Source organism: Perna viridis, chromosome 5, assembly GCF_037379345.1.
Source record: "Perna viridis isolate PV_CMFRI_1.1 ecotype Kerala chromosome 5, ASM3737934v1, whole genome shotgun sequence".
NCBI lineage: Eukaryota > Metazoa > Mollusca > Bivalvia > Mytilida > Mytilidae > Perna > Perna viridis.
Window position 1 is genome coordinate 10,454,804 of NC_142449.1, and position 20,868 is coordinate 10,475,671.

Consider the following 20,868-nt stretch of genomic DNA (forward strand, 5'->3'; position numbering starts at 1 on the left):
ACATCATTTTGTATCATATCATACATGAATAAAATACATTCTTTAACTAGTTTAACTGAAATCCATCAAAATTTCATATTAGAACTCGAGCACTAAACTTCTTGCTAGAACTTCTTTTTCAACTCAACTACGTTATTCGGAAATGAATGTTTTACGACATACATTGTATATCTCATCTATAGGATATACATTTGACAGTTTCAACAACAAAAAATTCATTTTGGAATGATCAGCATCTACCATTTCATATTAACACATGATAACAGTACAATGACTGATGAAAAATCTTGAGTTTATTTATGAAATCATTGGTTCTTTTCTGAAAATAACAATATACACAAATGTAGCTCTGTACAAGGCTACATGTAACTTGAACAATTGTGTTCTCAGCTTTTTGTCTTAAATGGCATAGATTTGGTGATACAGTTGTTTACAATGGAAGTTTTTTCCTGGTGAAAATATTGATACGTTGGAAACTAGTAAAACACTTGGGGTGTCAACATTAGTTAGAAATTCTTTTTTTTTTAAACTGAATCTTTATTTGCAATTGTTAATGAAATATCTGAAAAGTGTTCAGTAGGAAATTCTGGACAAATAAAGTTTCTAATCATTTCCTAATTACTGATGAATTACAACAAATATTCAGTTGAAATAGAACAAAAAGAAGGAAAATTAACATTTCACAAGTGAATGTAATGGCTTATGTTGTATTAACATTATATAATGGTATTGAATTGTTAATTTAGTTGACACTTATAGATGTAATCACTTAAAAAATGACAATGCAGTTTATTCTCTCTAACATGATCTCAAACTCATCAAAATTTCAGCAAGTACTGAATTACATTTATTAAAAATCAACTTATTATGTCTGACATAATAAAAAGCTTAATGAAATGTTTTCATTTATTTCTATTTTAGTAAAATCATCTAAACTATCAACTGTTGGTGGATTAGTTCCTTCAAAACCAGATCCATTCGCAGAAATCAGTGTAGATGGACAGCCTCCCAGAAAGACAGAAATTCTCAAGAAAACTTTAACTCCAAAATGGGATGAAGATTTTACTTTGTATGTTGCTCTAATTATTATTATAGTCCCAATTGTAAAAATAAGGCCATACTGCCATCACTTTATCAATCTTGCTTGTCTATTGATTTGTCCCAGCTTCTATGGGGCAGAATGTTTTGATGTTTGGTACACAGGCCTTAATATCATGGGTTGAAAGTCACTGTATTGTTAAAGTTTTGCTAGACCCAACTTTCTGTATACTGTGAAGTAGACTTGTTAAAAAAATCATGTTTAGCATGATAGTCTTCTGATATTTAGAAATAAAGCCTGACTGTTAAACATAAACTTCTCAAATGAATTTTTGGGTAAATAATGAAAGATTTAGATTTGAATGGAATTTTAGAGAGAATAGTTAAATATACCAGTACATACAGAATGCATAAATTACTTATGTTCTACTTTCGAAATGATTCTTAAGTGGAACTATACTTGATAATATTTAGCTTTAAATTTTTGTTTGGCTGTTCAGCCCATTTACTCTGAACTACGGTAATGTCATTTACCATTTATTTTAAGACAACTGGTAAACAAATGGAAGTTTTAGTTCTGATCATTTACAGTAGCATTTTAAAACAGCTGCTGACCTATATGATAGCTTAACACGTAACATCTCATTCAGAAACTTGTAAATGAATATTTCTAGGCTTGTAACACCATATTCAAAGATTGACATTAAAGTCTACAGTCAGAATACCTTCAGAGCTGATACTCTTGTTGGCACAGCTTGTATTGAACTTCATGGAATACTTTTGGAAAACCGAGGCAAATGTAAGTACTAGAAATGCTTTATATGGCACAGCTTGTATTGAACTTCATGGAATACTTGAGGAAAACTGAGGCAGATGCAAGTACTAGAAATGCTTTATATGGCACAGCTTGTATTGAACTTCATGGAATACTTGAGGGAAACCGAGGCATATGTAAGTAACAGAAATGCTTTATATGGCACAGCTAGTATTGAACTTCAAGGAATACTTGAGGAAAACCAAGGTAGATGTAAGTACTAGAAATGCTTTATATGGCACAGCTTGTATTGAACTTCATGGAATACTTGAGGAAAACTCAGGCAGATAGTACTACAAATGCTTTATATGGCATGCTTAGTATTAAACTTCATGGAATACTTGAGAAGAAAACTGAGTCAAATGTAAGCACTTACTTCATGGAATACTTGAGAGGAAAACTGAGTCAAATGTAAGTACTAAAAATGTTTTCTCTCAGTGTGTTATTGTTGCAGGTAAACCAATTATAACTTTGTTCTTTGTTTTGGAGAATAAAAGAACATAAAATAATATCAAATTCCTTGAAATGCAACTAGAGCTGTTTGATACTGCCTAGATGATTTAAAAATGTTGCATTATTAGTACAAGTGATACTAGATATGCTTTAGTCTGTATTATGTTAAATGTCTAAATCAATAGAATTAAAAATTTTCCCAGTGGACTTACGTAAATTGTTATGTAAAGCACTTATTCTAATTAGAAATGCATGTATGTGTGTGTTTTGATATAAACCATTGGAAAAACTTATTACATACAGTTAAGTGATTCTTTAAGGCTTATTAATTTTCAAATGGCTGCAAAATATATGCAATTGTTCAATAGCAGGGCACAACTGTACTCCCAATCAACTAGTAGGTGGTAAATTTGAATCTTGAATATTTTATTGCAATTATCTCAACTTCCAAAGAATGGATTGATTTCAAATTTGATGTGAAGCCTAAATATAGATGGGCATACATTAAAAGTGGTTGCTGTACAATATAAACTTCCTGTTTCGTGGTATGTTACCGTTTCTCACTATATGGAATGAGAGAGAGAATTTTCGTCACATAAATCTCTGCTCACAATGGGAGTTTGATTTTTAAATTTGGTTAGTGGCTTTATATAAGTGGGCATACATTGATTTTGGTTGCTGTCCACTTTGAGTGTGGGTATCTCTAGGATGACAGCATATGCAACTACATTTTTTAATCTGTAGGCACTTGGTTTTTCCTGTGATAACAAGTATAAACTATAGGATCTTGAAAAAAATATACCAAAAGGTCCTGTATTTCAAAAGGACAGGTTTTTATTGCTTTTTGGGGTTATGACCTTTACTCTATAGAATAAGAGACTGCAAAAAAGCTCTTTTTAACACTTTGTATCAATTGCTGATTTGCGATAAATTTCAATTAAGTTGTAAGTTTTATTTCAGATTGATCCACATAGTTGAAGGCGAGAAAATGAAGTATTGTTTGGTTTCATTAAATGTTGAATTTCTTGTGTACTCTAATATTCTTATTCGAAATACAGATATTGATTTCGATTGAATTTTCAATTGTTCCATTAAATGAAATGAAGCATACTCAAGTTTTGAAATATAATAGCATTTAGTATAGTATTTAAAGTTAAAAAAAATCAAATTGATAGCATGTACCTGTAGATACATGTAAGGGAAACAAATCAATCTGTTTTTGCCTATGGTACAAAAAATATGAGTTTTATGTATCTTATTACTGTAAAAAGTATTTGACATCATATCAATACAAAAATCAATAACATTGAAAGGTTTCCTCCACATGATATAAAAACTTAATGTACTTCTTATGTAAATCTTTTGTATTTTTGAATTTGTAATATGTCAGTTTCATAGCAATTAGAATTTGAATTGCATCTTAAATTAGAGTTTTTATCATTGACACGTCTACAGTTTTACTGTAATGAAAATTTAATGTCGTTACTGCTTACTGCCCGGGTAACTGTTTAAATTTACATATATTGATTAAAGTGATATTGTTCTTGCAGTTTTAAGATACCTGTCTATGTGTGTAAGTGGGAGACATACGTTTTTTTTTTTCTTATAGTGGATAATGTGACAAAAGCTATTGAACTTACCCTTGAAGGAAAAGGCAAGACAGGGGAGATAAATCTCACTCTGCATGGAATGAATTTAAACATGACACAGTTTCCCAAGAGAAACCAGAGCAGGCATTCTCAATCACAATCTAATGGTAAGAAAAATATTTTCAAAATGGGTATCACTTATTTATTTTTTTTTTATATTTGGTGAGACCAGATTGAACTTAATACCTGTCTACTCCAGATATTTTCTGATTTCTTTTTGTGAAAGTTCATTTCATACTGAACTCCTGCTTGAACCGAATGAAATATTATGTCCAAAGGGGCTTAGGTTTACACAGATTTCACTGTTAACACTGTGTAAGAGTTTTGTAAATCACTCTAGAATGATGAGAAGAAGTTGGAAATAAGTTCAAATCTATTTTCCTCAATAATTGTTATTAGGGAGAAGTTACGACATTCATTCTCATTGCCCATTGATAAAGCACAGTGGTCTTGTTAGATCAATGTAGAATTGGGTCATGCCCTTCTGCCCTTTAAACTTGACCCAAAAATGCCCTTGTGCCTTTTCATCTTTCAATATCATTAGAGAAGCCATAAATCTGACAAAAGGTGTTAAGAGGGAGGCAATGCAAAAACAGAGCAGTGTGTGGCACATGACAAATTTTATTTTCAAAATCTTTTCACCCATTTCATATCACAAATACATCTTTTCTCAAAGTTGAATGTTGGTTTTTGATTTACTGCAATGACTAAAGAGAAATATGTAACATAGATTGAAATCAAAATTCATTGAAGAAAGGGAGATAACTCTTTTATTGGAGTAAAATAGTTTATTTTGTTAGGAAATTTTAATATCGTTTTCTGACCCATCCATTGTCAATTTTTAACAAACTTTATGCAATTTGACTTGCATATGATATATATAAATAAAATTGGAACAAGAAATTTGGTGGGATAAAATTTACCATGTGCATGGACACCCTTATTGCTGGCAGATAGGGCAAAAAAGATATCAAAACGAAATAAACAACTAATTTAGAAACATTAAAATGCAAATCAAAGATCAAATACTCTAAATATAAACGAAACTGAATTAAAAGTCAAAAATAAAATCATCAGTTTCGTTTCAAAAACATAGACATTAATGCAAAATTAACACGTCATTGCAAAATTAATGAACAAAATTTGTAATTAACACCAGGTGGTACAGGAAGCCGAGAATCTGTGCTAGATGGCGCTGCTTTACGTTACTGCTACATCACACCTTTATGAGCACATACAAAAATTTGAGTGGCCATTCATTTCATAAATGTGTTATTTCTAATGCGCAACACTTTTTCTGAGACTTATACTATTTAGAAAGTTAATAAATTATGGAATAATTACGTTTTTGTGATTCTAAGGGAAACTTGATCTTAAAGATGTATTAATCATTCAAGGTCAAGTTGGGAGTGGGAGTGGCTCAAGAAGACAAGCCAATGAAAGGAGCGGTAACAGACGTGCTCCACCTGTACCACCACCACCAAACAGAAATAAAAATACAAGTTCAGGTGCTGCAGCAGGTTGGTTCTATATCCCAACAATACTAAACTTTTTAGAAACTGGAAAGATAATATAGTTGTCAGTTCATCTGTCTTATTTCTAGTCACAGTCCAGTTTCTTGCACAAATGTAGCACAATCTCAACTGATCTGTCATGAAAATAATTAATTTAGTGGAACTTAATATGTACAGACATGATTTTTTTCCGCTTTTTAACAGAATTCTGCTATTTCAAGTCTGGATTTTACTGTTATGATTCTTTTTTTTACTGTATATTTACTTCCAATTTTGCCAATTTCTGCTTGTAGACCTCGTAAAATCGTGTCTATATGTATATGAAGGTTTTGAGTCATATTTTAGTTTTGAAATTTGTTTGCCAGATATACAATGTGGTATCTCCTAGGCATTTTCTAAAGCTTTTATGAATTTGTATTTTCAGAATGATTTTTGTTAACTTGGGTTTTGTTATTTTAAATGAAAGAGCATGTCCAAGATTTCATTTTTCTAGGCAACTCTCCGTCCACAACTACGACTCAGTCACGACCACAACAAAATGGTGAACCTGTAGGAGCAGGGGCATCAGATGGTACTGCAGGTTCAGCACCATCTAACCAACCACCACCACCAGCATCGGCTAACCAACCACCACCAGGACAGGCTCCACCCCCTAACAACAACAATGAAGATGAACCCCTCCCTTCCAAGTTAGTAGTGCAATCATATGGCAATACCATTTAACTATTTAATCTATATACATTTTTTGTCCCCATCTTTTGAGAATATGCGTTATTCACATCATTAATCTAACTAGCTGATTTAGTGATCAAAAACTTTTAAAAAGATGCAGGGCAGGTGAAACAATTTCTCTAAATAATGCCGGACAAAGTATGAGAATAGGATTTCTATATGGATCTGATCTGGTGACATGAAACTACTTCAATTTTTTAGCTCACCTGGCCATAGTCCATGTGAGCTATTGCCGTCACTTGGCGTCCGTTGTCGTCGTCATTAACAATTTCTCCAAACTTCTTCTCTAAAACTACTGAATAGATTTGAATGAAACTTATGACAACTGTTCCTTAGAGTATCCTGCACAAAATGACCATTTGGATTTTTGATCGGTTAAAAAATGTGGCTGCCATTACTAAAAATAGAACATAGAGGTTAGACAGCAAATTTTTGCATATATCTCTAAAACCGTTAGGTTTAGCCAAATTCTAACATGGGTAAAAGTATTCTGCATGATGAGATCTATCCCTGGTCAAATTTTGGTGAAAATCTGTTGACCCATGTTGGAGTTATTGCCCTTTTTGGACATTTTTTGATGTTTTTGGTGTTATTACTTTCAAAAATCTTCTCAGAAACTACTACACAGAATTCAGTGAAAGTTGGTATTTTTGTTTTGTAGGGTATCCTTAACAAAACGACCTTTTGGATTTATGATCGGTTAAAAAACATGGCCGCCTTTATTAAAAATAGAACGTAGGGGTCGTACAGTAGTTTTTTTTGCATATATCTTCAAAACCATTAGGTTTGGCCAATATTTTTTAATTGCTGAAATATCCTTATTATAAGGCCTACAAAAGTCTCCAGGGATCAAAGTTGTCAGAGGACTCCATGTGAGGGTCATTGCCTTTGAGAGGTGAAAAATGCCTTTTTTTACAGTTTTCAGCCTATATCTTGAAAACTTTGATAGATAGAATGAAACTTTAAAGTGGTGAAATGATTTTTATTATAAGGCCTACAAAAGTCTCAGGGATCAAAGTTTTTTTTGCAGTTTTCAGTCAAGATCTTGAAAATTATAATAAATAGAATGAAACTTTCGATTGATGAAATGATCCTCATGATAAGTCCTACCAAAGTCTTCATGGACACAAAATTGTCAGACAATATCTTGCTATCTGGGAGCCTCTTGTTTTATGAAATCTTAACTTAATGATTACTATGAAGAAAATTGATGTTTTTGGCTTACCAGTATGGTATTAAATAGATATTATGATAAATCTTTTGAAAGATTTTTTTGCAATCTTGAAAGAAATTTATTTGAAAATGTATATTTCAGTTGGGAAGAAAGAACAGATTCACATGGGAGAAAATATTATGTTGATCACAATACCAGAACCACCACTTGGGAGAGACCACAACCTCTACCACCTGGGTAAGCCTTTATGAAAGTACAAATGCACCTTATACATTAATATCTAAGGGGAAAACTTCTGCTCAGAGATAGCACCATTTGCAGTATGCATTTTATCAAGTTAACATGTTTAATTAAAACTTTTGGAATGAAAAGTTTAAGATCCCTTTCTAGTTCCTGCAGATTAAAAGCACAATGGCACTTTATCAGAGTTTTAACTAGAAATTTTTTATATGGCCGAGACAATTTTTCTTACATATAATGGTATCATGTTATCCTCTGTGTCCATTAACGATTATTTATTGGCTGAAGTTATCATTTTTATATCTCCTCTGAGGTTTGTTAGCAATTTTTTATATTTAAATAAAAAATTCCCTACTAAAACTCATCATCTTCAAAGCTTAATTTTATAAAATCAGACAAAAGGGTGTTGCTATCCTACTCCTGCTTACACTTTTTTTTTTCGTTCACCAGGTGGGAGAGACGTGTAGACAACAGGGGCAGAGTGTACTATGTAGATCACAACAGTCGAACAACAACATGGCAGCGTCCAACTACAGATATAATCAGCAACTATAATCAGTGGGATTCCTGGCGCAACCAGAGAAGTACGGCATTTGAAAACTTACAGAACAGATTTCTGTTTCCTAATCCAGCCACTATGGTACAGGATGATCCACTAGGAGCTCTACCAGATGGATGGGGTAAGATTTATATTTTTTTCCTACCTTATAAATACAGGTATATTCATTCACAGTACTTTTGAAACTTCTTATGTTTATGAATATTTTCCTCAATTTTACTACGCTATATTTTTATCTTCAATTTTCTTGATTTTTAGAAAAACGAGTGGATCCAAATGGTAGAGTGTACTTTGTCAATCACAAAAACAGAACAACACAGTGGGAGGATCCCAGAACACAGGGGTAAGTTTCTTGAGTGTAACTCTTTTATTTTAAAAAATCATATTTTTTTAAAGATATTAAACTCCTATTTTTAATACTAGTAGTTTTGTTTTATTGTTTCTTGCTGAGTTCCTTACGTAATATTTGTATGATGATTTACTGATTATTTATGTAAGAACTTGTATCAAACATATTTTTTCTTGATACTTCATTGGTACTAGTATGTAGAAGTAGTATTTTTTTTTTTTTCATTACCAGCATTGTTCAAGAGGATCCATTACCAGAAGGCTGGGAAATGAGATACACATCAGACGGTGTCCGATACTTTGTTGATCATAACACTAAAACAACCACATTCCAAGATCCTAGAGGAGGACAGTCTAAAGGGTAGGTCTTATAACAAATCCTTGTGGATAGTCTTAAAGGAAGGCATCATAACAAATCCTTGTGGATAGTCTTAAAGAAAGGTACCGTAACAAATCCTTGTGGATAGTCTTAAAGAAAGGTATCGTAACAAATCCTTGTGGATAGTCTTAAAGTAAGGTATCATAACAAATCTTATAGGATGACAGTCTTAAGGGCAACTGTCATAACAAATCCTAGAGGATGACAGTCTTCTGAGTGAGTGTCATAGCAAAGCCTAGATGAGAATCCTTAAAGGGTAGGTCTCAAAACAAACAAAAATGGCATTGTTGTTACATCTCTTTAATTTAAGGTATGTTGGAAACTTTTCTGTCCTTTTCATGTGATATTAACAGAAGTAGTCTTCATTATTTAATGAATTAGACCTTGAAATAATGCATTATGCCTTGTCTTTAACAGTTGCATTTCGTGATATCAATTCTACTTGTTTTCTTGACTTACCTTTTGTTTAACAAATATTCCGTATTAAATGAAAGAATTTCTTTGCAGTGATTTATTTTTATCCATTTGCTTATGAAATTATTGAAAATAAATTGCTCCCAAAAAACAAGTTGGTTTACAGTATTCTACGACTCACTTATAGATAGAAAAGGTAAGAAAATTAATTGATTAAATAAATGTAGCAATCGTAATTTTGAAACAATTTGTTTCACTAAAAATATTTCAGGCCTAAAGGTGCATATGGTGTTCCTATACAGTATGAGAGAAGTTTCCGATGGAAGCTAGGACAGTTCCGGTATCTTTGCCAGTCTAACTGCCTACCTGGACATGTTAAAATCACAGTCTCCAGAGACAATCTCTTTGAAGACTCTTTTGCTCAGGTAGATAAGCTAAATAATAGTCTTTTAAAATGTTGGTGTCATTAAACATTGATATCCAAGTTAGTAAGAGTTCATGTGATTTTTATACATCCACAAAAATTGGTAAAGCACTGTCGTCATTGTTGTCCGTGTTGTTGTCTTCAGTAAACACTTGGTTTTTATGCAATAACTTGAGTATTAGTTGTTTGATCTTTATAAAATTTTATAACAAGGTTCCAAAACGCAAAAGGAAGGTTGGTATAGATTATGGGGGTTGTGGCTCCAAACATTTTAGGTGCCAGTAGAGGCTAAAACAAGCATTTCATGGAATTAAACTACTAGCATATAACTCACGTAAGAGCATAGGAATGTCTAAGATATTGTTCCACAATATTCTATTCTACAGTGGTCAGATATGTTTTATCTTGCTCATTATAAAATGATATTTAATTTGTTTGCTAGTATTCAAATTTTGAGAACAATTATTTTTCAGTGTACATAATTCTTATTTACAGATAATGAGACTACAACCATTTGATCTGAGAAGAAGGTTGTATATAATCTTTAAAGGAGAAGAGGGTCTAGATTATGGTGGTGTAGCAAGGTAAACCTATACAGTTCATCCACTGTTTGTGAGAAATGTCTTTGATTAAGCAATTTATGACTATGGCTGTAAAATATTGGTATTGATTAAACTATTATTAGGGGGATCATTTACACAACCAAGGAAATTAGCTCACTGAACTTATAACATTGTAATACTTTAGTCATAAAAACATGATTATTGAAACCCCTTCCCTAAGTTAGTTTTTAAATTAAAGAAAAGATTTTGAGGATCTGCATATTTTAATGGTAAAAAGAGAATTTGTTGAGGAAATATTAATCACTGAAAATCAAACCTTTCTTTATATTTTTTTTTTTTCAGGGAGTGGTTCTTTCACCTTTCACATGATGTACTAAATCCAATGTACTGTCTATTTGAGTATGCCAGCCACAGTAACTATTGTCTACAGATAAATCCAGCTTCAAGTATTAACCCAGATCATCTTATATACTTCAGGTTTATTGGAAGATTCATTGCAATGGTAGGATATCTATATTGGTTCACAATTGATTTTTCAGGTCATTGATTATTGTTGGTCAAAAGAACACATATCCAATACATTTACAAACTACTCTGAAAATAAGCAAAATTTTTTAAAGGTAATAATTGCTTGGAATATTTTTCTGTGAAGGAAATACTCAAATGTTTGACCTCCAGATTTATAGACAACTGTCTTGTAATCAAAGTGTTATTAAATCATTTGCATTACATAAAATGATAGATTTATTTTGTAATTTATTTTGATTAATTGTATACTGTCAAAGTACTATTGTTCGTACCATTTTTTGAGGTTTTCATGGTAAGACTAAACCACAAAATTTGGTCCAAAGCGAAAAGGAGATTTCCATTGATTTGTATACTAAAAATCTCAAAACCATGAATTCAAAAATCCATGAACTTGTATTTCTTCCCTAATCCACGAAAATTGGTATCCACAAATTAAAGTACTTTCACAGTAGATTTATCTATTTTCCAGGCTCTATATCATGGAAAGTTTATAGACAGTGGATTCACACTACCATTTTATAAACGAATGTTGAATAAGAAAATACAGTTGACAGACATAGAAACAGTAGATTCTGAGTTTTACAACTCTCTCCTTTGGATCAAGTAAGTTTTGTGCAACTACAGAGTGTTGTTGTAATGAATACAGATACAGTGGCCCTAATAGAATGTGCTGTTCCTTAACCACTGTATCTATCCCTTTACAAGCAAAATCTCAATTTCATAATATTTCATCAGAAGGAAAGAGTCTCCTTGAAAGATCGTAATTGTTCCATAAATTTTCACACTTTTTAACTTACAAAAGTTCATAGACATATTGAAGCTTCTTGTTCACCTTTGTTTTTGTTATTGTTGATCATGTCTATTTTGTAACACAATGAAAGTGAAATATTGAGTATAGTACTACAGTAATCAAATATTGATTATGCTATAGTTCTGGTATTATTGAATTGAAAACCTTTTTGTATAAAAAAAGAATAATAAGTTTGAACTTGAAGCAACAAATGTGTTCATCATAGGAACTGTTTGGAATAAATTAATACTAATTAAATTCACACATTTATTATTGTAAACAATGCATTATTTTTTTTCAGGGATAATGATATAGAAGAATGTGGCCTGGAGATGTATTTCTGTGCTGATTTTGAAATTCTTGGTAAAATAAATCAGCATGAATTGAAGGAGGGTGGGGCTGATATCAAAGTTACAGAGGAAAATAAGGAAGAATACATCAAGTAAGATATTTTTGTATATTCTTAAATCTTTGTGTTCAAATTCTGAAGAAAAAATGTTGAATCCAAAGGTACAAACAAACTGAAATCCTTTCAACAAAACATCAGAATGCAGAGTCACCAATTCTGTGGAAGGACTCTTGTTAAGTCCCCAAACACGAAGTGTCAGGGACTTATTGTTTTTGTTTTAACCGATGAACTTGTCCGCACGTTTTCTCAGACACTAATAGAGGAATTGGAATGAAACATACTGAGAATTTTGGCCTCACTCTATAGATGTGCATGCCGCAAAAAAAAAATTTGAAAGGAGGGGCGCTTTGGCGGAAAAGGGGGATGGGTCATAATTTAGGACATTGTGATATCTCGGAAACCTAGGTGGCCAGGAACTTGATAATTGGTGTAGTTATAGAATTTGAAGAGTTCTACAATATTACGCAAAAAATAGAGTCGATATGTTTTGTGTTGCCATGGTAACAGAATAACACAAATTAAATTGTCATTTTTTTGCACTTTCTCAGCTGTTTTTTTCTTTATGTAGATAAATGATTTTAGATATTTTCCCCATAGATAAATGATTTTAGATATCTTCCCCAAACTTAATAGCTGTGTAAAACAATCTATTTGTAATTGAAAGCTAATTTCAGATTTATTTAGATGGCCGCCATCCAAAGTATGGTGCCTCCTTGGAAAAATTGTGAAAATGTCATTAGAATTTTGTGCAACTTTATACAGGCTTAAAGTTGAATGCTAAAATTCAAAATTTTGGGAATGTTAACATATAGATGTTCACATCACAAAAAAATACAATGAGGGGTGCTTCGGTTGAAAAGGAGTATAGGTCATAGTATAGGACATTGTGATATCTCGTAAATCTTAGTAGGTATCAACTTGAAAATTGGTGTGGTTGTAGAGTTTGATGATCTTGATAATATTATCACAACAAAATGAATTGATATTTCATGTGTTGCCATGGTAACGAAAAATAAATGAAAACTTTGGTTGATTTTTGTGATTTTCCAGATGTTTTTCTTTTGTGTAGGACAAATTACTAGAGATATGTTACACAAACTGAAAGGATATATAATACCATCCAAGTGTGAATAAGTTTCATATTTGGATTATTGTAGATGGCTGCCATTCAAAATGGCCACCATCTGAAATAAGGTGCCCCACTGGAAAACTGGAAAATTTGTCCAAATTTTATGAAACATGGCTTAAAATCGTATACTGAATTTAAAGTTTCGGGTTTTGTGATCGTTTAGGGAACATGAGGGGACTTGCATGTGACTTGCTTGCAAGCACAACTTAAAACTTGTTATAAAACAAAATGTAATTGTACCTATTTCATCTTTTTTTTTCTTTGCTTCATCCCTGTCCTTTTTACAAGATTACATTGGATTTTGATTCAACTGGGGTTACCCTTGAAAAAGTTGAAAACTTGTTTAACAGATATGTTTCTTACAGTTTGATGACACAATGGAGATTTTCACGAGGAGTTGAAGAACAGACTAAGGCATTCCTTGAAGGTTTCAGTGAAGTAGTACCACTGCAATGGCTTCAGTATTTTGATGAAAGAGAACTGGAGGTATATATATTCACATTTGTAGTGAAGCAAAAATATATGGAAAATGTGCTTGAGACAGTACTATATACTTATTTTCTAGTTTGTTTAGTTCGCAGATTCTGTTAATTGAACATTTTAGCAGGTATTAATTTTCACAGTCTTTGAAAATGATAATTGATTTATAACATATTAGCGGATATTTATGTTCCCTGTCTTTGAAAAATGATAATTGATTTATTGTGTTAATAATCATTTTCACAGGTATTTACTTCACACTATTATATCTACTACTTTGAAAGTAACTAAAATTAGTACACATCAAATTTTGATGCATATGCAGTAACCCTAGCTTAAAACCCTTCACAATTAACTAAAAGGCAATGGTTAGTCTTCTCCTTTTTTTTCATAATACATGTTCATAAATGATCAAAAAGAAATGAGATACCTGCAAACAAAATTTCTTTACTCATAAGAGGTATATAAAAATACAGGTTGAGTGATACCAATGAAATCTCAAAATTTTCCTTATATGTCAAGGTACATGTATTTCCAGCTTGTTTTCAACTCAAGTGATGATCCATCAGATTGTTGAAAAATTATAAGGAAAACCATCTAGATACTAAAAATCTCAAAAACATTTGATAAAATCTAAAACCTATTATGACATAGTTAATATTAAAATGAAGTTATACTGACCTCAAAATCATAATCATGGGTCATTTGGAATCACATATTTTCTTGAATTTTATTTTGGTCACTAAGTTTGATTAAATTTGGTATAACTATGAAATTTCATTACACATGTACAATGCTTTCAAACAATTTTAATGAAAGAAATTTGATATTTCAAGAGAGTACATTAGTGTGTTTTGAAGAATTACTGTGTATGTAAATGTTGCATAGAATTGAACAACTATTTTGTTTCCAGTTGATGTTGTGCGGTATGCAGGAGATCGATGTTGATGATTGGGAGAGAAGTGCTATTTATAGACACTACCAAAGGAACAGTAAACAGATAATGTGGTTCTGGAAGGTATAAATAGTAACAAGATTAAACTAGTATTTGTTATTCATCCTCTCATCTTGAAGTATTTGGCATATCAGTTATGACAATTTTTGTCCTTTAATGGAAAAGATATGAAATTTCGTATGCAGTTTCAACATGGTAATTTGTATTGCTTAAGTGCAACTGTCATATTGGTCCATATAAAGATGATTGGGGAATGTCTTATGAGCACATTTTTTGCTACTGTTAACACATATGATTGTGCTTTGACATAGTGTGTATTTTCCCGTTTTTATAGAGTGAAACAAATAAGGCAAGATCTTGTTAAAGGAATCCTTTAAAAAAAAATGTCAAAAAATTAATCTAATAAAATAAAGTCCTCAGTAATTCATGTGATTCATATTTTTTTCTAAATTCACTCTAATGAGGGGTCAAATTTTGATTCAGTAGAAATTGAAATGATAAGTTGATGTATTTTTATATAGTTTGTAAGAGAAGTTGACAACGAAAGAAAAACAAGATTACTTCAGTTTGTGACAGGAACTTGCAGACTGCCAGTTGGTGGATTTATGGAACTAATGGGTAAATTTTATTTTTAATATATACTTTGTAGTTTTCTAACATGTCAACACTAAGCAAAACAACGGTCAAGCACATAAACTGATTTTGTTAGTTTGCTGGCATGCCTTTTCATATGATGACAACTTACATTTCATATTTATTTAATTATCCTCTTTGGAGATTAGTATTTTGGAGTAGTTAATTGGAGATTTGATATATCACAAATTGAGTTTACTGGGGAGCATGTGAGTAGTCTGATCATCAAATCCATATTGTCCTCTATAGTGATCTGAATATACAACTGAACAAAAATGAAAATCATTAACTGTAGTCATGTATAAAATTAAATCTTAGACTGCTTACTATAAGAGAAAGAATTTTAATAATCCAACTAAAAGTAGTGGGCCGGGTCTAGGAAAAAAGCCCCCAGACAAAAGCCCCCATCTTATGATAAGCGTAATTTTAATGTAAAAATTTTTTTTTTGTTTTTTTTGTTGTTTTTTTTTGTATTTTTTTTTTTTCTTTTGTTGTGACTGTTCCTTTTATATTAGTGTTGCATTTTATTTGTGTTTGTCTTTTTTGTACAATTTTTAATTCTGTTTAGAGTGATTAGGAAGTTTTTGTTTGAATTAAAATGGTTTAATTTCTGTGTAATTTTTTTTCCAAGGGTATACTTATTTTATATTTGATATTGTATTTCTTATTATCAGAATCATTTGAAATTTCCTCAATGACATATGGTAAGCTGCCAGTAATACCCTTTTCAAAAAGAAAACAAAATGATTGCTTTTAGATATATTTCCTTTTTAAAGAGTGTATATTTGACAACTGTTATCATTTTATTAATAAAATATTGTCTTAAAAAGAAGCAAAAAGTTAAAATGTTAAAAATTATAGAAATTAAATTTCAAATTTTACACTTTCAGTACTAATACAAATATTATTCATAATTGATTAAGTAATTTCTCATGGGGACTTTTGTCCTAGGGAGCTTTTATCCGGGGGGCTTTTTTCCAGGGGGCTTTTGTCCTGACCCGAAGTGGGCCAATAATAAACAATTATATTTTATTTTATGCTTATTTTATTACTGATTTCAGTTGGGTTCAGGTATGAAACTTGCTTTTCTGTTAATGTTGTCAGTATTCTGTAAATATATTGAGGGGACTTCAGTATTGAAAGCATATTTATATTGATTTTGAAGAAAAAGAAAATTTTATTGACTTTGATAAGTCATGATAGATGGCTTATGTTAGTCTAAAGTATTTACATTATTCTTATCATGTAAGATTTATATCTCATCAACTTTCACTATTATACATACTCTGTTTGTTGTAATTTAGGGAGCAACGGTCCACAGAGGTTTTGTATTGAAAAAGTTGGTAAGGAAACATGGCTACCGAGAAGTCACACATGTTTCAATCGTTTGGATCTCCCACCTTACAGGAGTTATGAACAGTTAGTAGAGAAATTAACTTTAGCAATTGAAGAAACTGAAGGATTTGGTCAGGAATAAAGTCTTTCTTGGAGTGTGTGTTTGATACAACATACAATATTTGGCACTACCAAAACCAAAGATGTATTTTCTTGTATTGATATGTTTGATTATGTGATAATGGAATGATTTTGATTGATTATGAAAGTTTTGTCTTTTCGTCTATGATTGAATGATCAGCACTGTAAAAGTAACATACATGTTGCTTTATGATAATTGGAATTATTTTTTGTGTTGTCTATTTCTCTGATGACTCAGTGCAGTAAACATGTACTATGAATCCTTACTGATTAATATTTAGTCATAGTTTTAATGTACTTGAAAAGAAAGTTCTTTCTGACTTCCAATACCTTTGACATGACTGAACATACCTTGTTTTTCAAAATGGCATGTGCAACAAAAGTTATATTTAAACAGTTACTTTCCAAAACAATTTGCATCACATATTATAAACACTAGGTGGTAATTAATACTACCAAAATATGCCAGTACTGTCAAATATGTTGGAAGTCAATAGTTAACTTGAACCATCGTAAATCAGTTTTTAAAGTATTAAGAAATTCTTCCAATTTTCTAATCTAAACCTGATATCATGTTGTAATCTAGTACTAAGCAGATCTATATTCTGTATGTGTATATATATGTATGACTTACTCTATATACGTATCATTCAGATATCTACAAATAGACTGTGAAAACATGATCTGATATTGATTTGAAAATTGTTATCTATTTATTATGTAATGTATATTAATTATCAGATTTAGCTTCTCAGTGCTGCAAGTTCAATTCAAGTCCCAAACATGTCTATTGTATATAATTAAATGATACTTCATGCTACCATCATTGTTGGCACATACTGTTTTGTGGGTTTGTTAGAAAGTTTTATTAAAAACTCATGATTTTTATTAGGTACTCATATCAGATGTGGGTTGTCAGTAATTCAAATATTAAAGCTCAAATAATCACTTAACCTGAAGATCACTGTATGTCATAAATTGATTAGGTTTTTTTGGGTGTTTTTGCCTTTTTTTACTTCTTTTTTTTTGCATTTACCATGCTGCTTTTTTTTTCAAACATATGTCTGTGACAATGATTAACCCTTTTCCCACTTGGTGTGAACTATTTGTGGTAACTTTATTTTCACAAAGGGAGATAATTGTGTGGTAATTAATGTTCAATAGCAGATATCACCTTCAGTCATTGGATTTAAAGTATTGAAAGTGATGATGTCACAATAGATTGTATGGTGACTGGAACGATGATGTCACAATAGATTGTATGGTGACTGGAACGATGATGTCACAATAGATTGTATGGTGACTGGAACACCTTAAATCATTTTTTTTTAAACCTGCCATTGATCGGTTAACTCTGGCTGTAAGTGTAGATTTATGTGTCAATATTGTTCTATACAACCAGTGCCTCTGCTTTGTTGGTATGTGTAGTGTATGTTTACTGTGTGAATGTGTGTGTATTTTTAGTGATTAGAATGTGTCCAATACAAGGAAATATTTTCAGTTTTGGTTCATGTGATATTGTGGGTTAGTGTCACATTGTGCCACACCCATAATTTATTGTTTATGCTGGTCATATTATACAATGTATTAGGTGTCATTTGAGCATGATGCATGCATGATTTAAGCATAATTTTCTACATGTTAGCAAAATATTCCAGATGTAAAGAACCCATCAAGAAATCATTGAATTATAGGTATTAAACAACCATCAAATTGTTTCCTGAACTGTGAACTTAAATCTTAAAATGGTAACTTCAGGGAACAATTCCATGTTTTCGTATATACCTGTTAATTAGTGAGAGTCAAATGTGATATATAAATATTCATTTTAATGTTTTTCATATCATTTCATGATATACTGTTTTGTATATTAGTATGCCTCCATATTTGTTCTATGATTTGGTTGTCCCTACCTGTGTAGGCTGATTTGTGTTATCTGTTATTATTTCAAATGCTTATTGTCTTATACACCTTGCCTTTTATCACCTTCTTTGTTTCCTCCTGCTCTTTCCTATAGAACAGACATTTCATGTATATGTAAATGTCTGTCCCTCCTATTGTTTCTATTAGCTATCTGCTTGTAATTTTTAAATTAAATATTAAAAATGCTCTTGATTTCAGATAATATGATTTGACTGGATCAATCTTTAGTAATAGGATAGTTCAGTCAAATTTGTCCTCTGATTACAAATTTTAAAGTTATTCAGTTATCTTTGGTGTTATCTTTAATACTTGTGCTATGATTACCTTTACAGTTCACTTGAATTGTAGGGAAAATATAGTATTATTTTCTGATGTTGCTTCATTTGAAGAGAATTTATTAATCATCACTCTGTATCTTCGAACCCATATGGAGCTGCCTTGTTGTTTTTATGTTATATCTAGGTAACACGAAATGTAGCACCTAGAGGGTTGTCCAATACTAAACTTGTCCCTTTGAGGAAAGAAATAATGGGGTAGAATAACAGATTAAAATGTATTAGCCCTTGCTATTTACATCCTGACTAATGTGGGCAGTTGGTTAGGACAGGTCAGAGATCAGTTCTAGGTTAAAATATTAATTACTTGTTTTTCTCTCCATATTGAAAAAAATGGATACTGATAGAACTAAAAGGTAACACAATACATGATTTTAAATGGCTATATTTATAAGGAAGCCTTTAAATTTGTCACCTGGTTGTTTGAATGAACATGCTTTGCTTGTGCTTTTTACATATCATACATGTACTTTCATTTCATACGTCAATGCAATCTCCATACATCTTGAATCTTTCTTGTTCTGACAGTTTGATTGGTATTATACCTCTGGTTAAGTACAGGTTCATGTCAAAGTTGGGCAGTGTTTATACATCACAGATGTTTCATTGCAGCATTTAAATTCAATTTAATTAGACAAGATTACATGTCATTAGAAAAAGGGGATTGTAAAAAGTTGCCAAGTTTTTACATGGATGTGTATTATAAAAGACCATTCTAGTACTGTTAGATAAAGGAAAGGGATTCGTAGTGTTATTGGTTTGGGGGTTTTCACTTTCTGTCTTATATGTGTTGTAGGTCTAATTTCACAGCTATTTGTAATAACATGGCGGAAGATTTATAATGGAAGAAATGTGTCACAGGTATTGGCCTATTATTCAGGATTTTTGACATGCAAGAATGTAATATTGAACACTATTTGCTGCAAGAGTGGCATTTTTTCCCAAACAAAAATGTATTTTTATACAATTTTTAAATCCTGGGGTTGTTTAGTTAAAAACAATATGCAGATTTCTGAACATAACTTGTGTCCCCTATCTAGTTCTGAAAGAAGTGGTACAGTTTTCTACATTATATTTCAAGTACTGTCTGATGTTGCATGAAGCTGTTCTCTACTCAATAGTTGTGTCATGTGATGTAGAACTATCTGTAAAAAAATTTGAGGCATATCAGTATATGCCTGTTAAATCAATGTAAACTTTGATTTCTTTATTGTGAATTTGACATTGTATAGTAATATGGCTTTTAAATTTTTATTTATCATCATTGGTTAAGAAGATATAAGATTGTTCTGTTATCTAATAAAAAATTATTACTTGTGATTTTTCTTTTCATTTTTACCAAATTGGTGTTAAAATAGATTTATGGAGTAGACTTTCAGAGGGTTGAAATGCCTTCATTGTAAGTGACAAATCTTGCATATCTTATTGATAATCAGTTAGCAATGAAAACGGAAGAAAGATGTTACTTCTGTTATCATTCACCATGTCTGTCTACCCATGCTATTAAAGGGAAATCAGGAGAATCTGGTAAGAACAGTAATAAAAAAGGAACATAATCGAGGAATAATGGCCAAGAAAGTAGACACACTTACCAAAGAAATTAACATGCACATAGAAACAAAAGTAAATAAGCAACCCGATTGGCACATGGACCAGATGCATGTTAGGTTGGGTGTCCTCTGCTTTTCTAGTAACACCCACCAAGTTGATCATAAAATGTCACGCCCAGTAGACTGAAGAGGAAAATTGACACATTGAACAAATCGGTTTTCAAGGTGCAGATGGATAAATCACGGCGGTCTACGGGTTCGTGGTTATGGCCATAAAACTTGAGCAGTACTAGCTTTAATCTTGTAGCAGTGTAATCCTGGTCCAGATGCCTAATTGTATGAAGACTAGCGTGCCTAAA

At 31.5% G+C, this 20,868-nt stretch overlaps 1 protein-coding gene across 2 annotated transcripts in view; it reads left to right on the forward strand.

The window, feature by feature from the left end:
• LOC148615935 (NEDD4-like E3 ubiquitin-protein ligase WWP1) overlaps positions 1-20,279 on the forward strand; it is a 32,605-nt gene extending 12,326 nt beyond the window's left edge. Inside the window, exons 3-20 of one of the 2 annotated variants that reach the window (XM_088582592.1) lie at positions 922-1,069; positions 1,713-1,837; positions 3,915-4,061; positions 5,352-5,474; positions 5,962-6,157; positions 7,516-7,611; positions 8,065-8,294; positions 8,432-8,516; positions 8,754-8,882; positions 9,586-9,739; positions 10,234-10,322; positions 10,644-10,803; positions 11,299-11,432; positions 11,921-12,061; positions 13,523-13,643; positions 14,551-14,655; positions 15,114-15,210; positions 16,530-20,279. In XM_088582592.1, the coding sequence (XP_088438718.1) occupies positions 922-1,069; positions 1,713-1,837; positions 3,915-4,061; positions 5,352-5,474; positions 5,962-6,157; positions 7,516-7,611; positions 8,065-8,294; positions 8,432-8,516; positions 8,754-8,882; positions 9,586-9,739; positions 10,234-10,322; positions 10,644-10,803; positions 11,299-11,432; positions 11,921-12,061; positions 13,523-13,643; positions 14,551-14,655; positions 15,114-15,210; positions 16,530-16,702 (2,453 nt within the window). In that variant the 3' untranslated portion in view covers positions 16,703-20,279. The remainder of the gene's footprint in view (positions 1-921; positions 1,070-1,712; positions 1,838-3,914; positions 4,062-5,351; positions 5,475-5,961; positions 6,158-7,515; positions 7,612-8,064; positions 8,295-8,431; positions 8,517-8,753; positions 8,883-9,585; positions 9,740-10,233; positions 10,323-10,643; positions 10,804-11,298; positions 11,433-11,920; positions 12,062-13,522; positions 13,644-14,550; positions 14,656-15,113; positions 15,211-16,529) is intronic. The other variant, XM_088582593.1, reaches the window with a different exon arrangement.
• The last annotated feature ends 589 nt before the right edge of the window (positions 20,280-20,868 follow it).